Raw genomic sequence first — 25,893 nt, 5'->3', positions numbered from 1 at the left:
GAAATGTGATAGTATGTACATTATTTAATACTACTGAAGTCCTCTCTATTATTTTTTTTCATTCATTGAGAACATATATAACATATGAAAAAACAAATATAATTGAATCATAAAAATCAAGTTACTCTGATACATAAATCAGCTTAAGAGTGTTTTGTAGAAATTATTTTTTGTTAATTAACCGTACACGAATAGTAATATTACTTATATAACAAATAACACATTTAGTTATTTAATAAACCATGAACAAACTGAAAATGACTTATTTATAAAAAAAAATTCCTTTTATAAATATTTTCATAATATTATGTTATAACGTAATATAAGTATTTGAATTCTATTTAAATTAGATACTTCGTACATTGTAAATTATTTGGAATTGTGTGCGGGGGTGGGGATTGGTAAGGATGTATACATATGTATGATTTATTTATATCTAAACCTGATGTATTTGTTTCGTCCTACACGTTTAAATTATTTTTTGTTAGTTGTTTTTACATCATCATTATTAATTTGTATCAATGTTACGTCATACATAAATATATACAGATGTAAATAGAAAGTATTGAATTCCGCAATACAGTCACTCCGATAGTTACTGCTGACACTTAACCTCCGAATCATAGGAGATACGTCAAAAGTTGCCGGTAACAAAATTTGATAATAATTTCATTCTATTTGAAATTAAAATGAGTGATTATAAGATTATTACATCTGATTTTATAAATTTGAGTATTACAAACTCTGGTCATCAAAATTCTTGTGTAGAAAGGAGATTTCAAAAGGGTATTACAATCGATGAATTTAAGGTATTATATATTTTAATGAATAAGAACTATCTTTTATATTTTTTTGCATAATTATATTTAATATAAGGATCATAAACCTTTTTTGGCAATTATAGGGAAAATTGGAATTACTCACAGGAGGAAATCCAATAACAATGATGATAGAAGTATATGATAAAAATGATAGTTTGGTTTGTAAATTAGATGATGGACAACGTTTTTTAGGATCATATCCAATCGATGATGGGATGAGAATACATGTATAATATATTTGCAAAAAAAAGTAACATTTATCTTGATTTTAATAATAAGATCATACAAGCATTTTAATAAAATTGTAGGTTATAGATAATTTTTCACGCACAGAAGAGGATCTGAGTAAGGTTGAAAAATTTGAAATATCTGAGGAAGATTATGCTAAAAGATCAGGTATAAATTTATATGAGTTACAGAGAACAAGCCTAAATAATAATGATAAGTATCAGTATTTTCTACAGGACAATATATTTTGTAAAAGAATTATAATTATATTGTAGATACAGTAAAGGCATTTTTAGAAAAAAATAAATTAGGAAAATACAATGAAGCAGATATGAAAAGGAGAGCAGAAGAAAAATTGAGGGAAGAAGAAGCAGAAAAAACTGCTGCAGAATTATGCAAAGTAGGTGATAGATGTGAAGTTTGTGTTCCAAATCAGCCTAAACGCAGAGCTACAATTATGTATGTCGGCAAAACAGAATTTAAAGAAGGTTGGTGGATTGGTGTAAAATATGACGAACCACTTGGTAAAAACAATGGGACGTGAGTAATGCTAAAATAAATTATAGTGTTTCTTTATATATTTAAAAAAAAAAAAAATCGATGTTAGGGAATATCTATTTATAGTGTGAATGAAAAGAAATATTTTGAGTGTTTACCTAAATATGGTGGATTTGTGAAACCAGCACATGTAAAAGTTGGAGATTTTCCAGAAGAAGAGTTTGATTTGGATGAAGAACTTTAATATATAAAATAGGTAATGGTCTTGTATTTTTCCTAATTAAATACAAATATTAAATTAAAAGTAATTGTAAAGTTACTCCTCTTAAATTATTATAATTATTGTTCAATATTTCCTTCGTTTTATTATATCAGGTCTCCAGTTGACAGGATGAGATTCTTCAGTCTAGAAATAATATAAACAATTTATATAAATATGAAGCTTTTTCGTCTTTGTAATTGCACTGCATTTAATATATTTGCAAAAAGTACATACAGCAGTATTATCTTCTTTGTAAACTTTTATTGTTTTATCTGCCTCTGTAGTAATCATACGAGTACCAGATATATCAAATGTGATACTAAATATACCAGCTTCACTATCCATTGAGCCAGGTTGAACTGGAGCTTGTAATCGTTGAAAATTGTATCTAAAAATTTAGATAATATGCAAGACATTTTTAAATTAAATTTATATATAACAAAGTAAAATGTTTTATCATATTTAGATGTTCCAAATAAAATTAATATTTACCCTGTTCTCCAGTCCCAAAGATGCATAGTACCATTGTCTGCTCCAGAAACTAATACTCCATCTTCATTAACAGCTAAACAATTAACTATGGCATTGTGTCCTGACAAATTTTGGATAAATTTTCCTTCTGGACATTTCCATTGTTTAATATTATCAGGCGATGCAGATGCGAACATATATCTAAAAATTCACGAATGTTCTGTTATAATTTTGCATAAATTATATAACATTTTAATACTGTAATACTAAACAATGATACTAACAATGATGGATGGAATGTAACTGCTCTCACACTCTTTTTGTGATTTGTCAAAGTAGCTCTCGATTTGCCTGCTGCTAAATCCCATAAACGTATTGTACAATCATGACTCCCTGTGATTACCTAAAATTAGAGATTCAAGGTTAATACATCATTTACAATAGCTGTGATTTATTTATATATTAACTTACTTGAGGTTCTGCTGTTTGGCAAATTACACTGGCAACAGTATTAGTATGACCAACCAAGGTATGAACATTAGCTTTAGTACGCATATCCCATACTCTGCCAGTAGAATCCCTACCTGCTGTCACTAATACATCTATGCTAGGATGCAAAGCCATAGAATACACAGCTGATAAATGACCATGATAATGTCTTATAACCTGCAAAGAATTTAATATTTTATAAATAATTTCTATGATGAAATAGTGTACTACAATAGAAATATAAATGAACCTTATTGTATTCTAAGTCCCAACATTTAACTTGACGATCTTCACCACAAGAGAATAAATATGGATGCCTTTGTGAGACTGCCAGGCCACGAACACTGTTTATGTGACCAGTTAAGGATACTCTTAATTTACCTGTTGCAAGATCCCATATCTAAAACATTTATCTTTCAATAATTATCCTTTTGAAATAATATCAAAGTAGATCTATTATGAATTTGTGCACCATATGAAAGTGATATCAAGAAATATAAAATAGCAATATTGTCATACTTTGATTACTCTATCTGCGGATCCAGTAGCGAACCATTCATTTCCAGGTTCAATGGCACAGCACCGTACCCAACCAAGATGACCACTTATTACTCTGTACAATTTCCATGGTGCATGCCATTTTGGCTTTGCCATAGAAGGAGCTTTTTTAATAGGTATAGCAACTGTAGTATTAGCAGTATTGTTTCCTAACGTAGATGTTGTAGTTGCTACAATGTTACTTGGTGTAGGATGATATGTTATAACTGCAGAAGGAGCATTTCTACCAAAGGATTCATCTAAAAAGTACAAATTACTTATATATTATTTTGTTGCTTATTCTTATTATTATTAAATTATTGTTGAAACATTATTATTATGATAAAATATTGAATAACAATAAAAATTTCATACCCCCTGGTGGCGGTGGATCTGGATTGTCATTTTCATTTTGTACTTTCGTCATCATATTGTGTTTAACACGTTCCATCACAGGACCATAACAATCTTTGGCCTTTACAGATTTTTTCATATTTTGACTATTAACAAAGTATTACGTCATTTTTACATATAATATGAAAAATACATTTATAAAAAATTTTATGTACTTACAGGTTTTGATCTACAGGTGGTAAAGTACCTTGATTCAATAAAAACATATCATGTGTTCTTTTTAATGATCGAAATACAAGTGTATGCACAGAATGTCTTTGAACGTCCTAAAAAGATAAATAAATATTTAAATTAAATGTGATAAGTGAATAAATACTTATATAATATATATAATCATTTTATTTACCATGTTGTATCAATAGTAAATAACAGCGAAATTATAATCCTATCATTTGGCAGTCTTAGTTTTAGGCTAAAAATTATAACCTCTCGTGAGGGATCATTCGAAAAATGTAAAGGCGATATCAGTGGTAATGGCTGAAAGCTTACAACGAGAATTGCTATCCATCAGATAAAAGGTTTTATATATTAGAGATAAAAGTTTCAAATTGACATAAAGTAATATTGACGAACTATTAAATAAAAAATCTAATCATAATGATTTTTATATATGAAGGAATTAAAAAAAAAATTACTAAATAAATAGACAGTGACACGAAAATATCGGCTAATCTCACTCCATATTTGATAACATTTCAAAAACATTACGTTTTACTTTATCAATATAAGAAATATTGAGGAAAAATTTCTTGGAGAAAATAAAAAATTTGTTTATATTGCAGAATAGCAAGTTTATTGTAAGATTTTATTTTGCTGCAAGATTTTCATCATTTTGAGTTAAAGAATTTTTTGTAGTAAGCATTGTAGCAATGAAGTATAAACATACATATACATATATGTATAGCTTAAAAACTATAAAAAGTGCATAGTTTAAATTATACATTATTTATATTTATCCTATGTCTTAATTAAACTTAAATAAATACAATTGATAAAAATGCATAAATTTGCTATAGCCCCTTTGAATTTATTATGCAGCATGTTCTTTTGTTTTTTTTTGTTTTTTTGTTTCAGCCTCATCAATTGGAGCAGGCTTAACAAAAGGAATTTCTTCATCATATTTGGAAGGCATAAAACGAGAAAGAACTTTTGGTACTTTAATACCAGTTTCTGTTTGATGTACTTCCAAAATTGCACATATAACACGAGTAACTGCACACATTGTTGCATTTAACATATGGACATAATCAGTTGCTGTATTCATTTTCTTAGTTTGACCATATCTGAAAAATATGATCATGTATCGTTTAAAATAATTAAAAATTAATTGTTAAATTAAAAAAAAAAAATAATAAATAATATACCTAACTAAAAGTCTTCTTGCTTGATAATCTAAACAATTACTGCAGGATACAAGTTCACGAAATGCACCAGAACCAGGAAACCATGCTTCTAAATCGAGTTTTTTAGAAGCTGCATGATTAAGAGCACCAGAGACAATATTCACAATACGATAGGGAATTTCAAGTTCTTTATAAAATTCTTCTGCATTGCTTATCATTTCTTCCATCATTTCCCATGACTTATTATCATAAGGTGAAGTTAAACAAAATTGTTCTACCTGTGTATAAGTACATAATGAATTGTACTGATAAAAATAGAATATTTAAATTACCTTTTCAAATTGATGAACTCTAAAAATTCCTCTGGTATCACGTCCATGAGATCCAACTTCTTGCCTAAAACAAGTAGAAATTCCGGCATATCTTACAGGTAAAGCATTTTCTGGAATCCATTCATTCCGATGAAAGGCAGCAATTGGTTGTTCTGATGTAGCTATCAAGTACTTTTCTTCCATATCTTTATCTTCATTGCGCTCACTACTTTTGCCAATGACCTGAAAAAAATAAGATTATTCATTAATATACTTAATTGCTAAACAATATCTTATATAAATTGTAGCATATATGTGACCTTATATAATTCCTCGTCAAATTGAGAAAGCTGTGCAACTTCTTGCATTGCGTCTTTGCGCATAAAAAATGGAGTATATAACGGTTTGTAATCTTTATCAAGTAATTTTCTTAAGGCTAAATCTATAAGTGCTTGTTGCAAAAAAACTGCAGGTCCAGTTAAAAAATATCCTCTTCCACCAGAAACTAAAGTTCCACGTTCACCATCCATTCCATCAATCATGTGTATCAGATCTACGTGAGAATATTTCTTTCTTTCAGTACAATCCCCGTAAGTTCTTTCTACCTACAATTTTCAAAACATTTATTAAATGTATGATATATATTTGTATCATTTAAAATTAATTAACATTCAACAACTCCTATACCTTATTTTCTTCTTCGTCATTACTGACTGGTACAGATTCGTGTAAATGATTGCCTACTTCTCTAAGTGCACTGTTTCTTTCAGACTCTGTTAAACTTAAATTTTCGTCGTTACATTGAATAGCAGTATCAATCAAAGTACGAATACTTTTGATCTGTTTGACAGTCAATGGTTTAAGATCATTGGATACAAGACTATCTAAATTATTAGCGATTTCTTCAGGTACTACGTCACTATCGCCAATAGGCTCTTTCTTTTTCATTTTTTCACCAATTTCCTTGCTACATAAATTTTTAACTTTATTTAAATTGTCAGCACGGTGACGCAGCTGTCGCCAATATTTATCTTTTTCCACTACTAAATCGACTAAAGCTACATCTTTGAAACGTTTCTTTTGATTTTCACGTATTTTTTCAGGATCAAAACCTTTATCCTGTCGAAATAGATCTAAATCTAGCACCATGGTTATTGAAATGTTTTAATTTCTTGTAGACAAATGTAACGTCTATTCCACGTGGGACCGAAGATCGTAGCACTTTATACCGATGCGTTCTGAAACTCTATATTTTATGACTACAGATCTCCCTCTATCTCTTTATTCTCTCTCACAGAAATATCATAATTTAACATACACATAATTAATATAAAAAAAAAAATTTATTTTAATTAAAAAATGATAATCATACAAAACATTAGTAGATTTTAGAATACGCAAAATATAGATAATATGAAAAATATACAAAAAATATAGTAAAAAATTTATATCAATAAAAAAGATAAATTTAATACACAAGTCTGCACAAATTCATATACAAAGAAACGTAGCATAATCCTAATCGATGTAAATAATCATACTAAAAAGATGTATATAAATGCATATGAAATTAAAAGGTTATAAATGCAAATTTCTTATATAAATAAATAAATAAATTTTGTTATACAAAATGAGAGATATTAAAATAAAAAAATATAAAAATTGCTAATCAGTAAAATCCAATAAATATAAAAACAATCCTGTCAATAAAAAAAAAAAAGAAAGAAAGAAAATAATTCTACAGTAGAGAAACGTTTTTATCATTTATACAGGATATTTTCCATAAATTTGACCACTTCTGGTACGTCGTACAACCCATTCTTGTGATTTAGTAGCTTTACTTAAAATTCTCAAGCTCGTTTGCGTGCTTTGAGAATGTTGCAAATGTTCAGAATGTACCTTCGTAATCGAAGAGCCCGGTAAATTCAAATTCTTCGATTGCTGTGACTTCACGCACATAGATTGAAGAGGATTACTTGGTTGAAGAATTTCTTGAGAAAAAAATGTATCACCACAGGAATGTAAAGGATCTGTTATCCTGGTGTTTGCATATACCATTGGCAGATCGTTAGGTCTAAATCAGATCTATTATTCGAAAGATGTAATGTTCTCATAATAACATTGAATAATCATCATTTTTTATTTCATTCGACGAAACTCACATGGATATGTTGGTAGCTGAAGCATAATGATTACTATCGTTCTTGAAAAATTTCTCCAAAATTATTAGAATAATAAATAACAAAACACATATAAAAGGAAGAGTTATTAAATCCGAGGATATGTGTTTCGGGATGTTATTACGAGTTTTTGATTCTAGATTATCCATATCATCGACGTTTGACTCATTTGGCCATGGGAATTCGCGGAGAATAGAATCCTTTAAAAAAAGCGCACAAAAATAAAAATAAAAAAAAAACACAACTACTATTTTTGTGCTGTCACAAAATATATACACATATCTCTTTTTATTAACACTTTTTTTAAGGTTAAACATAAAAACGTACGTGTATGTAAACATAAACTTCTGGAAGTATCAGTTGTAAGAGATAGTACACGTCACTAATATTTCCCATCATAATGAATATGTTGCGATATAAAATTAATCAATCGGTTATTTAGTCTATCACGAATATGTAAAATTTTTTAGTACAATTTCTTGTTGTAATATTTCAATGTCAAACAATGAGCGATAGTCACATGTCGATACAACATACATTACTTATTCATATAATAAAATGGGGAATGTAACATCGATAGCAGTAAAAATGTATTTTCATCACTTTATTACAATTATTGTATACAAAGTGAATTAAAATCGCATTAGCTCAAAGAGAACGCAATTACCATTTTTCAGTGGTTGCACCTCCCCAACTTTGAACAGTAGCAGATGGTGTAGTAGACCATTCTTCTGGTGCCTAAAATTATACAAATAAGATTTAGATTTAGATTTTTCTTTTTTAAATATGCAAAAACAATTACATGTGAACATTGTAGTTTAAAGATTAAACGTACCTGAGATGCCCAATCACCACCAGTTTGAAACGCTGGTGCAGCAGTAGCAGCAGGAATTGCTGCTGGTGCTGGTGCTGCTACTTCATCTGCCCAATTTTCAGCAGGTACAGCATCAGTATCAACTTCATTAGCCCAACCAGGTTCTGCTGTAGTTGTTGCTTCAACGGGAGCCACGAATTCTTTAGCTGGTGCAATTTCTTTTGCTGCTTGTTCTTCTTTCTCAGCCTAAAAAAGATTTAATATTATGTTCCATTCAGTATTAACTTTTAAATGGAACAAATAATAATCGATAAATATACAAACCTCTTCAGGATCTCTATAAAAGAATAAATCGACAACAACATCCCATTTGGTTTCACGTGGAATGGAACCTCTTAATCGTAAAACTTCTCTGGCAAGAAGCCACCACATGAGACCAACACTATGGAAACTTTTGGTATTACAAGGAATAGCAATGTCGACAAAACGTAAAGGCGAATCAGTGTTACAAAATGCAATAACAGGAATATTCACATAGCTGGCTTCAGTAATAGGTTGATGATCAGTAGCTGGATCAGTTACGATTAGCAAACGCGGTTCTCGGAAAGCAGCCTGAAATTAATACATAAAATTATTATAATATTTGTATATATCTTCATTTGTTATTATATTTCTTTGAAATAAAATCAGAAAAGATTAAGCCAAAAAACGCAACAAGTATTGATTCTGTATTAAAAATAATCATCATAAGTTGAAGGAATAATATCAAGTAATTGCAAGTTGATTTCATAAAATTTAACACCTGAATTTGATTAGTGAATGCTCCAGGCGTAAAACGTCCAGCAATAGGAGTAGCACCAGTATGAGCTGCAAATTTCAAAACTGCTCTTTGTCCAGCTGGACGACAACTGATAACAGATACTTCGCTAGGATGTTCAATGGCAACCACAGCACGTGCAGCCAGTAACAATTTTTCCCATGTATGACGAAGATTGATGACATTAACACCTGCACCTAGTGTTTATATATGATTAATATATAAGATAATTTAAAAATTTTTTTAATTACATTGATAGATCATTTCGCATATATAAATTATAAAACAAATATATCTTACCATCAACTCTTTTTTTATACACATACTGTTCCATCTGGAAATTTACATTTTCTGCACCTAAATGAGTGCATGCAGCCAACATTTTGGTTACATCGTCCTCTTTGAGAGCTAACACTTCTAGACCTCCTGACATCTTAACGTTGTGGTTGAATTACGATTAACCTGTAATACGTAAATATAATTAAAATTGCAGCAATTTATAATGAAAAAATTTGCATTGTTAATTTTTAAACAATTATTTTTATTGATTATTATTATATATTTATATATATAAATTATTTATGCATGCGTGTATATAAAAGAAGCTAACCTCAAATTATTTGTAATATAGAAAAGCATTTAATTTAAAAATAAAATTATATTACGGTTATTTCTCATATTGCAAGATAATAATAAATTAAAATATATAAAATATAATTTTTTAATACACGCATATATATGTATATACACGTTTTATTAACTAGCCACGTGTATTAGTGCAAAATAAACTTCTAATTTTATTAGAGTAGATATTATTGTTAAAAATTTTATTAAAATATATATATGCAAAAAAGTTTTAGAAAGGTAATTCTGCATAAATTCTTTAATAATTAAAAAGAAATGTAATAAATAAAATAAAATATTAATCCTGAACTTACGTTATACAATGCCACTAGGAGACTTCCATTCGGAAAGGAAGTGAACACGTTAGCTTCCTTTTAGAAGCGAAGATAAAGATGGAAACTGTAATCACGCTAGTCGTTTCATCATAAAATTTAAATATTTAAAAGAAATAATTAGAAAAAAATAATTATATTAAATTATTATTTATTTAATAATTTTGGTTTACGAAAAAAATTTAATGATATATGTGAAATATATTTAAAAATAATAAGAGGACCGGAAGTTTTAAATTTTAGTTTGAAACGCTTGGGGATAAGTGAAATTTCGAAGATCTTGGTAAGACTGATAGCCACGTCTGATGAATGACCCTAGACGCCATAAGGGTACGCCACGTTCATGTCTCTTATTGTCAGTAACCTGCAGTAACCCATTTACCGGCATAACGATAAGAGTTCGTAGAATAATCACAAATATTTCTCTTAGACAAATCTAATGACAAAAAGTATGTTTCGAAGTCATATAAATACTATAATATGGAGTTCCACATTGTTCTTGATTTTACACATTCGTTTTCTTAATGCCTCCGACCTCGTGGATACGGATCTAAGTTTGAAGATAGTGGAAAAACATATCGACTTGCAGTCACAATTAACGAAGATCACAACGAGAATTATTTTAGAAAATGGAAGCAAAGATCGACAAATACGGCATTTTCTATTTGCCATTGATCCTGGCCACAAAGGCACTCTCAGCTACATATCTGCTCAACGTGAATCTGGAAGAATAGAACTTAAAGTAGAAGAAACTAAAGTAGACAAGCATCCAGATAAGATTTTTTATTCTATTGATCTTAAAGATGCTTTATCGCAGGGTCGTACAATGTCTGTAGAAGTAGAAACTACATTTACTCATGAGCTTATACCACATCCTAAACAGATTACACAAAAAGAAAAACAACTTGTGAAGTACATAGGAAATGTTTACATTTATTCTCCTTATACAGTTGGAAAATTAACTACAACAGTATCATTACCTAGTCGTAATGTTGAAAGTTATTCAAAGATAAAACCAGTGTTCCAAAGTGATTCAACAATTACATATGGTCCATACGAGAATCTATCTCCATTTTCTTTTGAGGAATTAACAGTACATTTTGAAAATAATAATAAGTTCCTTACAGTTACAAGAATTGAAAGATCTATTGAAATATCACATTGGGGTAATATAGCTATAGAAGAGAGCATAGATTTGGTACATACAGGTGCTGAACTAAAAGGATCTTTTTCTCGCTATGAATATGCTCGTGAAACTAAATCTGGACAAGCAAGCATTCAGAGCTTTGATACTATTCTGCCTGCTGCAGCTTCTGACATTTATTATAGAGATGAAATAGGAAATATTTCTACATCACATACACGTATTAAAAAGGATTCTGTGGAATTGAATCTAAGACCAAGATTTCCATTATTTGGTGGATGGAAAACACGTTATACAATCGGTTACAATGTACCCAGCTATGAGTACTTATACCATTCTGGAGATCAGTATGCACTGGAAATGAGATTATTGGATCATATCTTTGATGACATGGTTGTAGACGAATTAATTGTAAAAATTATTCTACCTGAAGGATCACGTAACATAAAATTAACTTTACCATACCCAGCAACACGTCTGCCAGATAGTTTACATTATACTTATTTGGATACTACAGGTCGTCCTGTCATTTCCGTTACTAAAAAGAATTTAATTGAAAATCATATTCAGAATTTCCAACTGAACTATACATTTCCCCGGCTTTTGATGTTACAAGAACCATTACTTGTAGCACTTGCTTTATATTTACTATTTTTGTTGGTTATAACGTATGTAAGATTGGATTTTTCAATTGATAAAGATGAAATATCAGAAAGTAAATTACGTATTGCGGGTCAATGTGAGAAAATATTAGCCGCACAAGATCGTAGAGTTACCTCGTACAATGAATTAGATGACCAACTAAATTATTTAAAAACAAATAAAGATGCTAATGTATTTTTATCTGTTGTAAAGAGCATTAATCAAGAATATAAAAGTGCAACAAGTGCTGTTGCTGAAATTGCTCAACGTTTAAAAGGAGAATCAGGAGATATGTATGAACGTGTTCAAGAACTTCAAAAGTATGACAAAACATTGAAAGAACTGTACAATCAACAGCAATCGCTATATGTAGATAAGTTAGTTCCAGGAAAAATTGGACGTCAGCAATTTGTTGAAGCAGAAACAGCTATCACAAAGAAAAAAGAAGAATGTGTAGAAAAAATAAATTCTATTGTTAAGTCACTTCAATAATACAAATTTCAGGATTATTTGTTTAAAGCATTAATGTGTTTCAGAACGAAAGACTTAGTAATAATGGTGCATTTGCAATACAGTAAGATTATTATCACGTTTGTAAATTAATCTTATATAAATTTGAATGAGTAAAAGACTATAAATGACTATTGCATAATAAGTAATATGGCACTTTAATTGTACTATAAGATTTGTAATAAAGAAGCGTATAAAAATAATTCGTATTTCGGCTCTTTGAACGTATTGTTTTTTGTTTATTTATTTATACAAATCCTTTTGTTGTGATAAAATATAAATATAATTTTAAGAAAAAATTATATCATTTAATGTTATTGTTATAATTACTTAATAGTTGTTTTTATCTTTATATATAATTTTATTCTATTTTAAAAAATAAAATAGAAGAAACTAAAAAAAACATTACTCCGAATCTACTTTTTTTTTTATACAGTACAGTACACATGAATTAATACCAAACTATCATATACGTTTTAATATCGATACGGAAATCTCGAATTTGTTATCATCGTATTCTTGCAGTTGTCAACCCTGAAGTTTGTCTCTTAACAAATTTCGCAAATGAAGCGTCGGTCTTAATAAAAATCGCACCAATGATAGCGAGGTATTATTTGTAACATAAGGGAAATGAAAACGTCAAACTTTGGAAACAGTACAATTGTCCATGTGTCAACTCATAGAACCGGTTATCTAAAGGACACCTGCTAACCTCTCAGGGTGTGCCGTGCCTTTTTTCGATTGTCATTCAATAATCATATTTTATGCTTGCTGCCAGAATGACTAATTTACGAAAATTTATAGGTATCATATATCTTTTTTTTTCTATTTTTTCTTATTACCGTAGCTATATTATAATTATTACGGTATCCATGTCTATGTAGAAGAAGATTAAATAATATGAGATTACATTAATGTGATCATTGAAAGTATACTCCATATAATTCTATATTTTGGCAGATATCGGAGCAAATCTAACCGATCCTATGTATCAAGGAATTTATTACGGTTCACAGAAACATCAACCGGATTTAGATAAAGTTTTAGAGCGTAGTTGGGACAATAATCTTTCCAGAATTATTATTACTGCGGGTAATATGGAGGAATGTAAAAAAGCTTTAGAAATAGCTAAAACAGATGGTAAGTTTTCTTTTTTACTTCTGTTTAAATAAATAAGCATGCAAGAAATCTTTGGTGACTAGGTACCAAGATACTATTAAAAAAATGGACCATTGTTACTGTCGCGTCTCTCTATCAGGAACAATATAAAGCTCTGTCTGTACATAATTCTCATGACTATGAATAAATAGATTTTATATTATATAACATAACTTATATTTATTGTCATTAGATCTTAATACGATTATTGTGCAAGAAGGAAATGCTGAGAGAGAGATGCAATGGTTGCTGTGATTCTGTTCTGTATCTGCAACAAGAAAATGCATGCAAATGGCATTACATATTAACTTATGTTATAATACAAATATTTCTAAGGTACAACATTTTTATCTTATTTTATCAATGAATTTGTCTGTAACACAGCTAAATATATTTAAATGTATATTTCAGAAAGATTATTTTCAACTGTTGGTTGTCATCCAACTAATTGTAATGAATTTGAGGAGTATGAAAATCCAGAGGACTATCTTAAATCATTGTCAGATCTAGCAATGGAAAATAAGGACAAAGTAGTAGCTATTGGAGAGATGGGTTTAGATTATGATAGATTGCAATTTTGCTCAAAGGAGATTCAAAAAAAGTACTTTGAAATGCAATTATCTTTGTGTTCGATATTAAAATTACCAATGTTTTTACATTGTCGCAATGCCAGTGAAGATTTCGTGCGCATTTTGAGAAAGCACAAGGATAAAATAACTCCTGGTGTAGTGCATTCTTTTGATGGCAATCCAGAAGAGGCTAATTCTATTTTACAGTTGGGATTATATATTGGTATTAATGGATGGTAGGCAATTATATATCTGTACATTTGCTATTATTTAAACTTGTATTTTTCAGTAATTCATGTTAACAGTTCTCTCAAAACAGAAGATAATCTCTTCTCGGTTACTACTATTCCATCGGATAGGCTTATGATTGAAACAGATTGCCCTTGGTGTGATGTCAGGGCATCTCATGCTTCTGCAAAAGATGTCATTACTCATTTTCCTGCTGTTAAAAAAGAGAAATGGCAACCTAATCGTATGGTGAAAGGAAGAAATGAACCTTGTACAATAGTGTAAGTAATTCGTGATATTAAAATATTTTACGAGATCAGAAGGAAAAAAAAATTATTTATATATCCTTATTTACAGTCAAATACTAGAAGTACTTGCTCGTATTAGGGATGAAGAAGAAGAATATCTCTGCAACCAAATATACAAAAATACAATGAAAGTATTTTTTCCACACGATTTATAAAGTGTGTCACAATGAATGAGCATTTGCATGTTTGTCAAGAATGTGCTATTCATACGCATTTTATATGCGTGCCGTATTCATAACGAATAATCAGGGATATGAATTGAAAAACTTTTCTGTAAGCAAGAAAAGAGTCTACCAGAGGCATTTACTGACAGAAAAAAAAAAGAAAACAGAAAAAAAAGACGAGAAACCTCATTTTTACACGCATAGCTTTGTGGTTATCTTTGGATACCACATTCCATTGATCTCTTCCTACATAAAACTACGATATAATAAATAAGCATATATGAGCAAATTTTTTGATGTATTTGGTTTATTGTAGACTAAATCTGCAAACTAAATTCGTCAAAAAATCTGTTTCCATGTGCCTACCTATTCTTGTTAAAATTATTGCTATTGCCAACCACCTTCTATCAGATGCACTATCATTGATATTATTATAATTCTTATTAGTATCATTACTAATTAATATTATCATATTTATTAATAATAATTGTTTATTGCTAAGTTTATTAATATTATTTACTATTCCTATGAGTATTATCTATATACTTGTATTCAGCACTGATTACTAAAACTTATAGAATTATAAAATTAAGTAAGTCGTTTTCTCTATATCTGTTTTTATTACTACTATGAAAACATTTACAAATTGTAATTTTTAAATATTTTGTTGTTTTCTATGTAATGTTATTTTAACATTTAAAAATTGTAGTTTTTAAATGTTCGTGAAGATATGGAAAAAATTATAATTTTATTTAATATATTATTTAATGAGTATACTAAAAAAAATCAAATACATTAATCAATATATTACAAAAAATACTAGATGGATGAGTTTGGTACCAGATTAAGATTTAGTTCTTATTAACACTTATTTCACAATAATGATGAAAAGTTACAAAAAAAACTTTATATTTACGTATAGTCTTCGTCTTACTAATTCAAAACATTTTGAAATATTTTAAATGCCAAAACTGGACAGGATGTATTTTTGGAATATCACAGGTACGATGGCCGCCATGACGTGATCATTGAAACTATGCAACCTTTTCACATCTTAACAAATAAATGCAGAGATAGAGGTAATTTCATTAACAATGAAATCAGTTGAAAAGTAAAGAATTGAGTTTGTTCATGAAACTTTAGAAAGTGACTGCATTTTTTCATATACCCAATCATAAGTTTGGCTAGCATATGTTTGTGTCATGTCTATAGCTCGATTGGCATAATTCTGCAGATTTTCTGGACTGAGTTCACCACTGAAAAAAAAGAATTAAAAAAAAATAAATAAATAAATAAAATAAAAAACAGAAGAAAAAAATTAATTTTTAATGTCACAAAATGATATTATATTCAACTTACATAAAAACATTTGTTTGTAACCAATGACTTGCAAAATGGAAGTTCTCAGTAAGTTTCTCTCCTGCTATAATTGAATAAGTTTTAGCAAGTTGAAATCCTCGAATACTTTGCTTTTGAATTTGTTCTATCATTCCTGGAAGATAATGCTCAATCTACGAAGAAATATAAAATTCAAATTACATTTAACAAAAATAAAAAAAGGAGTTAAAAAACCATATATATATATATACACATACTGTTTCACGAACTATAGGTCCATTTTTTTCTACGTATGCTGCTATATTATTATATAATCGTATAGAAATGTTCCTTGTCACAATATATAAATCTATTCCTAATTTGATATATGGTGTAGAGAAGTCAACAGCAGCTTTATAATATTCTGGTGAACTATCTTTTATAGTTTCAGCCAGTTTACTAGTATACATTTCAGTTGCTGACCAGATTTTCAAAGCTTGTGCAGTTATTCCACTATTTTTTAATAATTTTCCTGTATTCGAAGCTGAAACAAATAATAAACAAAATAATTACAACTAGTAATAGATAAAAAGAATATTTGTTAATTATAAAACTTACCTTCAAAACTACCATGTTTTTGACAGTCATAAATTAAAATAGTACCAATAAGTAATAACAGAAGTATACATCCTCTTTTCCAAGGAAACTTTCTATCAGTGGAAGCAGTCATTTTCTTTAATATTGTCTAAGAAAAAAACGTAAAACAAAATTTATTATCATTTGTGTTTCAAACAGGAAATCAATATCAAACAATGCCAAGGTTTCAAATCGTATTAACGGATTTACTATTGGCGAGAATAGACGAAAAAAATTGTTATCTAATCCTCCATTAGTTACACGTTATAGAGATGAGAATAATCGCTTATAAATTTTACATCGTTTGCTTACCTTCGAGATTGAAAAAGAAAGAAAATATTTGCTTAATTATATAAAGAGTTGACGTAGGAAATAGAGAAGCGATCGTTTCGTATATGTCGTCGAAGATAATAGATACAACCGTACATACGATGTCAATGTCGTTACTGGCGATGTCGAGGGGGCAACATGCGATCGATAGTAAGCACTCGAAAAACAACCTAACCTCAAAACTAAATATGATAAGTGCAAAAAAAGTCCAACCAAAACAACGCGTGATTTACGATTAAAAAATATTCGAATGATGTTTAACGTTTGTTTATATCATCGATCGTTTTTGAATAATAATCAACCAATGATAACATATACTTGTCGTTATATTATTGGACCAAGTGTACTAGGAAGTGTTTCGATTGGCGCGCTTTTTTTCAGGAACATTATATATACGAACACGTAATCACAACAAAAACTAACCAAGTAAATCGAAGCGCGTCTTTAGTTTCTTTAGTTCTGTCAGTCTCTCTGGAAATATTTACGTGTTCTACTTTCGAATGGAATTTACGACGTAACAGGACTTGTTCGATTTATGATTTAGTTTTAGTAGTTTTTTTTTTCTTCAAGAATCGATAATATCACTGGTTTAAAGGAAAGAAATTTCTTTGATATATTTTTTTACGCTAATATTAAAAATGTATTTTTTTTATAGCAAATCACTGATCATCAAAAGCTGCAGATATTTCGATATTTTTTTCTTATTATTTATTTCAGAATTTATTTGTTACCTTTTAAATCAGAAAAATAATACTAAACAAAAGTTAGAATATCAGATATATATTATGCAATAAAAAATGAATAATTTTGTTGCAGATATTTTGATTGTAAAATATACCTATACATCTTTTAATCGAAATAGTTTTATCATTTTTTGTTTAAGTATAATATTCATAATAGATTTTGAGAAAAAATTATAAAATATATTGAACTTACTTTGCATATTTTAGTACAAGCATGGGCAAGGCTTTCTTCTTTCCCTCTTTTCCACTTTTCATTAGTATTTTGAAAGGATAAAAGAGTTTCTTTGAAAGATTTAGTTTTCAGATTTGAATATAAAGAATCCCATCTGTTATCTATAAAAAATGAAATAAAAATGTTTGATCATTAAAACTTAATTAAATTAAATTAAATGAGTTATATATACTTACCAATATATGTTAAAAGAAGATTAGATTGATACAGATTCTTTGGATAAAGAGATCTCCAAGTAGAAAGGCAATGGACATCTGTAATAATACAAGCTGCAAGTGCTTTTACTAATTCATCTCTATAGCTTTGACTTATTTTCTGGTTGATTTTACCAATCAGTATTTCAAAGAATTTGGAATAATTTATATTTTTATTTTTGAACAATATTGACTAAAAAAAAAATCGTATTGAATAATTTTTTGCTATTATTTTTAATCTTTATATTTTAATTACTTCATAAGAAGAAACTCACTCTCAATTTTTCAATGCTAATATCTATTTCCTTTCCTACAGTAAGAGGGATGTTAAATTTTCCAAGATAAGTATCTTCTATTATATTTAAATAAAGATCTGGGCTCAGATCTTGTACATTCTCATGGCCAAAGACAAGATCATTTAGTATTTGTACAACATAGCTGGCATAACTTTTTGTTATCAATAGAGGAGACATTACTTCATGCCATACTTTTAAACCAATAGCCAAATCTTTTTCACCAGCTTGTGATAGAGCCCAAAGTAAGGATAACCCTATGGCTTTTCTATTTTGATAAGAGTTTCTTACACTGATTAGTTTAGAAATGTTAGCTATAGTCATTTCTGGATTGACACGTGCCAAAAGTTGTAAAAATATTTTATGACCCACAACAGCTGTTCCTTTGGCTATATCTGTAGCCATTGTAGTCAAAGTAATTTCATAAAAAAGTTGAGCTGTTTGTTGACCTGCCATTGTAACAGCTCTTTCCATGGTAGATGATATTGATTTTGGTACAATACTTAATGGATAATCTTTAGGTTTCCCAGAAAATATGGCATCTTCTTTCTCAATTGGTATCTTTATATTAAGATACGCAACGAGATTCTTTAACCATATTAATGGAGCTTCTGGATATTGAAGTCTACCAGTAGTTAAGATATTCGAGAAATCATCTGCATTTATCTGTAAATATAATAAAAGCAATATATGTCACATTATGATATAAAAGTCAAATCTTAAATAAAAATCTATATATATACAGCATTAAGTGCATCCTTTATCGTCTTTGGTGGTTTCTCCTTAGGTTCTTGCTTTTTTTTCTCTGCCTGTTGTTGTTGTTGCTGTTTTTGTTGCTTTTTTTTTTCTTCATTCTCTTTTGTCTTATTATCCTTCTCCTTTGGTGGTTTTTTATTTTCCTTATTGCTATCCAAATTGTCGTACAAAGTTTTCACTTGACTTAGTGGAACTAAAAGAGGAATATATATAATCTTCCACGCTTTCACTCAATGAAAGTTATTTTTTATTTGATATGTACAGTGTAGACGACCCACATTTCTAAATACAGTTTGATAAGTACGTAAATATTATATATAGAGACAATAATAAGCCATTGTTAAAAATTTATTGGAGAGTTAAAAGGAGTTAAATCTTATTGATAAAAAAAAAAAAAAAAAAAAAAAAAGAGAGAAAAAAAAGAAAGGTGATATCGATAAACATTGACTCAGGTTAAATGTTGCCTTACGGAAATCTTCGACTTTTGGCGCGTTTTCGATAAATTTCTTCTTTTCGGCCTTTGTCAATTTAGTTGGCTTTCCATTAGTGCGATCTTTTTTATTTTTTCCAACTACTTCCCAGCCACCAGAAGACATTGTGCAACGAACGTGGTAAACAATAAAGCAAATGACAACACTGTCTCGAAGGCACTGAAGTAGCGTTTGTTGGCAGTTTGTTGCCGACTAAACGTTGTACGTGGTCGCGCATGCGCATTTTCATATTTGCCACGCGCTGACTTTTACTCTGTCATCAATAAAAAAAAATCTTCTTTCTATGTGCATCGTGGACAGTAGATAGATGTTTTCTGGTAATAGGACAATTAAAATGATGACATTTATGAGAAGGAAGGTAAATAATCATTTCTTTCAATTTAAAATCGAAATAATCGTTAACAAAAATTCATTGAGAACTCACAAGAAGAATTTATTTTTAAATAATTATAACGGTTCATCACACAAGATTATCGATTAACAATATTTATGTTGCTTTTTTACTTCGTTCCAGAAGTTTAAATATAGAAACGATGTATGTACTACATTATTAACCGATGACATATCGACCCGTGTCATTGTTTTTTATTTTTTTTTGTATCACTCACGTAACTTCTTATTATAATAAAAAAAAAAAAGTTGTTTTTCACAGATGATTCAGAGAACATCTTACTGAATCCAATCGTAAGTAATGTTAGTTGAAATTGAGGAAAGTAGTAGGCTATTCGATTTTTATTATAGATAAATTGAAAAATGGCGAGCCTACAAAAAAGAAAATTAGAAGTAATCAAAGAAGTTTAAAAAGCAAAATTAGCTTCGATGATCATCTTTAATTGGATGTAATTTATAAATTTCATGCGTCTTTATTGTTTTCTTTTTAAATAATTTTTTGTATAGCATCGCTTTAAAATTCATGATACTCATTATGGAGAATATTATATTCTAAAGATCGCAGTAACAAAAGAAAAAAAAAAAAATATGGAAAAATTCTCTCAAGCAGATATCGATAGGTCGGTATGGGGGGCGTTAGAAGTTTCAAATTTCACGGGGCGTTTTCTTAATTGTATTCCGCTGCTAATGAAGATCCAATTTAGTCGATTTGGAGCTGTTGGCTCACTTTAACCAAAATGAGGATACTGTGGTTGTTCGGTTTTCTCTTCATTTTCTTGCTGAAACGAACTAGTATGTGAATGATAAAGTTTTAGTATTATATATATGGTGTATATATATATATACATATATAAATTTGTCGTAATAGTGATTTATTTATTGTCTATTTTTTAACTTGCAGTATATATCGTACGTAATGTGATTTTGAGAAAATGAACAAAAAAAAGAAAATAAAAAAGAAAATGTAATTCATGAATTAAAAAAAAAAGAAAAAAAATATGTAAAAGTTCATCTCTCTCTCTTTTTTTTTTTATTAATATCTATATATATTTTATATTCAAATATATAGATGCTATTGAGAAAAGGTCACTTTCCGTGCATGAATGTAAGTCCATTGAGAATACGTCGATGATGATGAAATTAAAGAGACATCTCTTTTGTGATTATGATACCACCGTTCGACCGACTATCAATCATCAAGTGGTCACTAATGTTACGGTGAAACTTGTGCCGAAATTATTGGAATTCGTAAGATTTTTGTGAAAATTAATAATTAGAATGGAATAATTAAAAAAATTTTTTTATTCATGTTTCTTTTATTACACAGGATGATTGGACCAGCACTATGACTCTTCATAGTTGGATGAGCCTCGTAAGTAAGATACCATACTTATTTCTTGTCCTTTATAAATATTTATATGCATGCCTTGTTATTATTTCATTTTTATTGTTGACAGAATTGGAAGGATGAACATCTCAATTGGAATCCTAGCGATTTCGATGGCATTTCCACTGTTCACGTAAACAGCGATGAAATATGGGTACCAGATTTATCAGTTTATAATTCGTAAGTGAAAAATGGTTCAAAGAAAATTTTATTTTATCTTGTATATTATTATTTCAGTTTATTAGTCAAATGATTTATGTTGCAGAGGTGATATGTCACTAGAACAGAATGGCGTTCCTTCGACGAAATGTTTGGTCATTAATACGGGCTCGGTTATCTGTATACCGGCGTTGAGTTACGTGACTAAATGTATCACAGATTTTACCTTTTGGCCTTACGATAAGCATGAATGTCGTATCAGATTTGGTTCCTGGTCGCATACTGGAGAAGAAATTAATTTTCATCTTGACAAGAAAGGAGTAGGTTTCATTTGCCCGATTTAGAAATTTCGAAAATATGATTTCTTTTTATAGAAAAATTATTAATCGTATAGTATCATTAAAAAATATTAATTAAAAAATATTAATCGTATAGTAAAAATTATTAATCGTATATTAAATAATTATTAATCGTATAGTACGAGATGGAGGGTTATGCGAATAATACGGAATGGAATTTGAAGATTTTGAATGCTGAGAAGATCGTAAAAAAATTCGAGTGTTGTCCTAACGATACCTTCCCTATACTTGTTTATACATTTTCTATAGAAAGAGAACCAGGATTGGTACATGTAACTTTTGTTACGCCCGCTATAGGTTAGTCGATTTAATTATATCAAGAGATATCTCTTGTAAAATATTTTGTTCATCATCAAAATGATTTTTCTTCAAAAGCGATAGTATTGCTAACATTGACGGTTCTATGGCTGGACTCAGGATCGACAGAAAGAATGGCGATAGCCAGTATGAATTTCATTTGTCACTTACTTTGTATTTTTGATTTGCACTGGCAATTACCCCATAATGGTGAGAATGTACCACATATATGTAAGTATCTAATATATGCATAATTTATTCACGAATATTGAATGGTTTAATGATAGGATCTTGACGATTTCAGTATTGTTTTATCGGGATTCTCTCGCGTTGGCTGCATTTGCTTTGATCTTAACAGCTTTGTTAAGAAAATTACAAAATATGAGTATGGAGACACCGACTTGGATTTCGTCTACGATTTCTTTCGTTTTGAATAACAGAGCAGGACGTTTTCTAATTCTTACCGATGATGAATCAAAAGCTTCGACCACCGGTATATTGGCCAATGAAACGGATGAAAATTCAGATCTATCGAAAGCAAATGATAGGAAGAAGGAATCATCTTGGAGACATTTCGCTGCGATCGTCGAATGGTTATCCTTCATAGCTGTTACTATAACCTATGTGGTCATTTTTATAATTCTTGTACCTTCCGATTAGAAAAAGTTTTGTAAAAATAATATTCTTTTCTTCGTTTCTCTCTTTGTTCGTTTAATTTTTTTTTTAACGACTATCAAAAAAAAAAAAAAAAAGAAAATTAATTAAGAGAACCTGTACATAAGACATATTTATCGAATTATATCTTACGTGTAAAAATACATATACATGTATCCTAAACTTTTACCTATCATCTGTAGTATGTATGTACATCGAATAAACTATCAAAATATCTCAAATTTTTAGTTATTATAAGAATAGAGTTAGTTTTTTTTTGGGAATCTTTCAATGTTTAATATGACAAAAATATAGGAAGTCAAATCAAAATAAGAATAATAGCACGTTCAATAATTAATACTTATATATAACGTATGACAATGGTTGAATGAGAATTTCGACATAAAGATTTTTCTGATCAAAATTATTCGGATTTAATTAGATTTAATTAATTGGAATTAAATGAATTCTCCAATAGAATTGTGATATATATATATATAAGTCTTTTAAGATGATAAGGAATATGATTTCTGGTGGGCGGTCTTCAATGTCTGCAGTTTTATATTACATTGGGCGTACTGACGTTTAAGTAACGCACAGTTCGGAATCGTTAACAACGGACGTATTTAATTGTCATCCGTGATCTTCGAAAAAGTCATCATGATTTTATTCGTTCTATCATTAATTGGATATGTTGCTTTTGTTGATACATCTCTCATTCTCAATAATTACGAGGTACAGGAAAGTTTAGGATGTAAAGAAATCGAAAGTAAGTCTGCTGTTCTTCAGCTAAGAAGACATCTTTTTTGCGAATACATTGAAAGTATTAGACCGGTATCGGATCATAGAACGACGACGAATATCGAATTTGGAATAATTCCGAAATTTATCAACGTTGTAAGCATCATTCAATGTTTCTTATAAAATTTTTTCATAAATCGTAAAATATATTTTCCCTATTTTTTTTTTTTTTCAGAAAGATGAAGAAAATGTTATGGAACTGCATTGTTGGACAATATTCGTAAGTAAAATAATATTTATACATGTTTTTATCTTTTATGTTGGTTTTAATATAGTCTTTAATTTGTATGTAAGATGTGGGAGGATGGCCATCTCACTTGGGAACCGTCACGATTCAATGATGTCAATTTTTTTCACGTAAAAAGTAACGAATTATGGATACCTGATATCATGATACATAACTCGTAGGTTGATATATGTGTGTGTGTGTGTGTGTGTGTATGTATTGTTTTAGAATATGTTTATGTATTCATTTTTTCTCATTTTATATATTTTTTTTTATTTCGCGGATAGTGAGTTCTATGAAAACGAAATACCATTTACAAATTGTTGGGTATCCAGTGCAGGTAAAGTCAAATGTGTAGTAACTACTAGGTATATGGTAAAATGTCTTAGAGATTATACATGGTGGCCTTACGACGTTCAAAATTGTACCATTCAAATTGGTTCATGGTCCTATTCTGAAGAGGAACTCAATTTTGTTCTTATAAACACCGGGGTAAGAAATATTTGTCAACGATGTAAATTTTACATTAGTATTATATTTGCATTTTTTCTTTTGTAATTATATTTTATAGATTATTATGAACGAATTTCAAAAAAATTTAGCATGGGAAATGATACAATTTAACGTTACTACACATACGGAATCTTTTAAATTTGGCATTGACCTAACTTCTCCAATGATATTTTTTCACTTCATTTTACAACGACGTTTTAATGCTACGCATGCTATTTATTTGTCATCAGTTATTAGTACGTAAAATTTTTTAATATTATCATTAAATTAATATTATAGATACGATAGAGAAGTACATATAAATACATATTTGTATCGCGAAGATTAGTTCGAAGTTTAAAAGAGCGGGAAGAAAGATGGCGATACAAGCGCCATAGCGGTAAAAATAGCGAATTTGATTTACATTATGAGAGGTATATTATTTCTTTATTTATATTTTTAGTATTGATAATAATGACATTGACAACTTTATGGCTGAATCCAAAATCTACCGAACGAATGATACTTGCAAATATAAATTTTATCTGTCATCTGTTGTTCTTAGAAGAATTGTATTGGGAAATACATGGAAGTGGCGCTTCTACGATGTTAAGTGAGTTGTTTCGTACTAAGTTATAAATAAATCATTTTTATAATCAACAAATTTATCGATAATGTTATTTTTTTTACTTTTTACAGTGAAATTCTTCGTAAAGTCACTCGCTCTAGCCTGTTTTACTCTTATTATTACTAGTATTTTACGTCATTTGTTAGAATTAACAACAGAGACTCCTACATGGATCGCAACGAGAACTTCTACCATTGTAAAAAGTAAGATAGGACGGATTCTTCTTGTAAGTATCTTAGATCCTAAAGCATCTGCAGAATTGGAAACTGAAGCTGAAGATAATGCTAATCTTGTTAGTACAAAGAAAAATGAAGCATCTTGGAAACATGTTGTGATGCTTATTAGTTGGATCAATTTTCTTTGCATTCTTTTTATTTACATCATTTTGATTAGTATATATTTTCCAATTCGTTCTTCCGGATATTCTTATAACTTCAATACTTAAAATTTTTCTTAAAATAATTATTTTCTTACGAATGAAATATATGAACTATAAGCTTAATTTTGACTGTGATTTAATATGTTAATAAAGCTATTATAAAAATATTAATAACGTTATTGCATTGTATAATCTTGTTAGCTAATAATATATCAAATTATGAAAAGATATCTCTTATTTTAATTGGAGGTCTTAAAACAATAAA

The 25,893-nt window shown here is 29.1% G+C and overlaps 9 protein-coding genes across 12 annotated transcripts; 4 read left to right on the top strand and 5 right to left on the bottom strand.

Moving 5' to 3' along the window:
• Positions 1-145: 145 nt before the first annotated feature.
• LOC127064529 (tubulin-folding cofactor B) lies at positions 146-2,277 on the top strand. The gene is made up of 6 exons (XM_050995704.1): positions 146-809; positions 905-1,048; positions 1,130-1,217; positions 1,325-1,589; positions 1,674-1,803; positions 1,923-2,277. The coding sequence occupies exons 1-5, from the start codon at positions 690-692 to the stop codon at positions 1,789-1,791; spliced, it is 735 nt and encodes a 244-aa protein (XP_050851661.1). The 5' UTR covers positions 146-689; the 3' UTR covers positions 1,792-1,803; positions 1,923-2,277.
• Positions 1,787-4,375, bottom strand: LOC127064514 (pleiotropic regulator 1). 3 transcript variants are annotated; one of them, XM_050995678.1, is made up of 10 exons: positions 4,210-4,375; positions 4,067-4,132; positions 3,880-3,986; positions 3,682-3,806; positions 3,289-3,566; positions 3,020-3,169; positions 2,752-2,946; positions 2,565-2,683; positions 2,302-2,481; positions 1,787-2,197 (listed from the first exon to the last, which is right to left on the bottom strand). In XM_050995678.1, the coding sequence occupies exons 2-10, from the start codon at positions 4,067-4,069 to the stop codon at positions 1,954-1,956; spliced, it is 1,401 nt and encodes a 466-aa protein (XP_050851635.1). In that variant the 5' UTR covers positions 4,070-4,132; positions 4,210-4,375; the 3' UTR covers positions 1,787-1,953. The 3 variants fall into 3 exon arrangements, with proteins under 3 accessions (XP_050851635.1, XP_050851636.1, XP_050851634.1); XM_050995679.1 differs by having other exon boundaries at positions 1,787-1,953; positions 2,044-2,197; positions 4,067-4,370; XM_050995677.1 differs by having other exon boundaries at positions 4,067-4,374.
• Positions 4,376-4,486: 111 nt separating this feature from the next.
• Positions 4,487-6,527, bottom strand: LOC127064512 (serine--tRNA ligase, cytoplasmic). Its single transcript, XM_050995674.1, has 5 exons — positions 6,062-6,527; positions 5,695-5,979; positions 5,396-5,617; positions 5,085-5,341; positions 4,487-5,003 (listed from the first exon to the last, which is right to left on the bottom strand). Exons 1-5 carry the CDS (start codon positions 6,521-6,523, stop codon positions 4,751-4,753), a joined length of 1,479 nt encoding a protein of 492 aa, XP_050851631.1. The 5' UTR covers positions 6,524-6,527; the 3' UTR covers positions 4,487-4,750.
• A 287-nt stretch (positions 6,528-6,814) lies between these two features.
• On the bottom strand, positions 6,815-7,827 carry LOC127064534 (uncharacterized). The gene is made up of 2 exons (XM_050995710.1): positions 7,537-7,827; positions 6,815-7,448 (listed from the first exon to the last, which is right to left on the bottom strand). Exons 1-2 carry the CDS (start codon positions 7,701-7,703, stop codon positions 7,139-7,141), a joined length of 477 nt encoding a protein of 158 aa, XP_050851667.1. The 5' UTR covers positions 7,704-7,827; the 3' UTR covers positions 6,815-7,138.
• Positions 7,828-8,143: 316 nt separating this feature from the next.
• Positions 8,144-11,584, bottom strand: LOC127064523 (40S ribosomal protein SA). 2 transcript variants are annotated; one of them, XM_050995696.1, is made up of 6 exons: positions 11,575-11,584; positions 9,486-9,647; positions 9,171-9,382; positions 8,693-8,980; positions 8,390-8,614; positions 8,144-8,292 (listed from the first exon to the last, which is right to left on the bottom strand). In XM_050995696.1, the coding sequence occupies exons 2-6, from the start codon at positions 9,616-9,618 to the stop codon at positions 8,218-8,220; spliced, it is 933 nt and encodes a 310-aa protein (XP_050851653.1). In that variant the 5' UTR covers positions 9,619-9,647; positions 11,575-11,584; the 3' UTR covers positions 8,144-8,217. The 2 variants fall into 2 exon arrangements, with proteins under 2 accessions (XP_050851653.1, XP_050851652.1); XM_050995695.1 differs by lacking the exon at positions 11,575-11,584 and adding an exon at positions 10,124-10,259.
• LOC127064505 (dolichyl-diphosphooligosaccharide--protein glycosyltransferase subunit 1) lies at positions 10,449-12,640 on the top strand. The gene has a single exon (XM_050995664.1). It carries the CDS (start codon positions 10,581-10,583, stop codon positions 12,417-12,419), a length of 1,839 nt encoding a protein of 612 aa, XP_050851621.1. The 5' UTR covers positions 10,449-10,580; the 3' UTR covers positions 12,420-12,640.
• Positions 12,641-12,968: 328 nt separating this feature from the next.
• LOC127064524 (deoxyribonuclease TATDN1) lies at positions 12,969-15,365 on the top strand. The gene is made up of 5 exons (XM_050995697.1): positions 12,969-13,241; positions 13,398-13,577; positions 14,007-14,400; positions 14,470-14,673; positions 14,750-15,365. Exons 1-5 carry the CDS (start codon positions 13,202-13,204, stop codon positions 14,853-14,855), a joined length of 924 nt encoding a protein of 307 aa, XP_050851654.1. The 5' UTR covers positions 12,969-13,201; the 3' UTR covers positions 14,856-15,365.
• A 245-nt stretch (positions 15,366-15,610) lies between these two features.
• LOC127064504 (transmembrane protein 214-A) lies at positions 15,611-20,046 on the bottom strand. The gene is made up of 9 exons (XM_050995662.1): positions 19,835-20,046; positions 19,353-19,558; positions 18,592-19,275; positions 18,299-18,509; positions 18,084-18,223; positions 16,800-16,926; positions 16,460-16,725; positions 16,224-16,375; positions 15,611-16,120 (listed from the first exon to the last, which is right to left on the bottom strand). The coding sequence occupies exons 1-9, from the start codon at positions 19,959-19,961 to the stop codon at positions 15,994-15,996; spliced, it is 2,040 nt and encodes a 679-aa protein (XP_050851619.1). The 5' UTR covers positions 19,962-20,046; the 3' UTR covers positions 15,611-15,993.
• A 189-nt stretch (positions 20,047-20,235) lies between these two features.
• On the top strand, positions 20,236-25,831 carry LOC127064783 (uncharacterized). Its single transcript, XM_050996337.1, has 15 exons — positions 20,236-21,038; positions 21,316-21,494; positions 21,574-21,618; positions 21,704-21,813; positions 21,899-22,112; positions 22,271-22,448; positions 22,527-22,679; positions 22,753-23,106; positions 23,734-23,999; positions 24,079-24,123; positions 24,198-24,307; positions 24,417-24,621; positions 24,701-24,878; positions 25,085-25,234; positions 25,321-25,831. The coding sequence occupies exons 1-15, from the start codon at positions 20,984-20,986 to the stop codon at positions 25,692-25,694; spliced, it is 2,616 nt and encodes an 871-aa protein (XP_050852294.1). The 5' UTR covers positions 20,236-20,983; the 3' UTR covers positions 25,695-25,831.
• Positions 25,832-25,893: the final 62 nt, after the last annotated feature.

This window comes from Vespula vulgaris, chromosome 6 (assembly GCF_905475345.1).
Source record: "Vespula vulgaris chromosome 6, iyVesVulg1.1, whole genome shotgun sequence".
Lineage (NCBI taxonomy): Eukaryota > Metazoa > Arthropoda > Insecta > Hymenoptera > Vespidae > Vespula > Vespula vulgaris.
The sequence above is the reverse complement of the archived record's forward strand: the minus strand, read 5'-3'. Positions and strand labels throughout refer to the sequence as shown.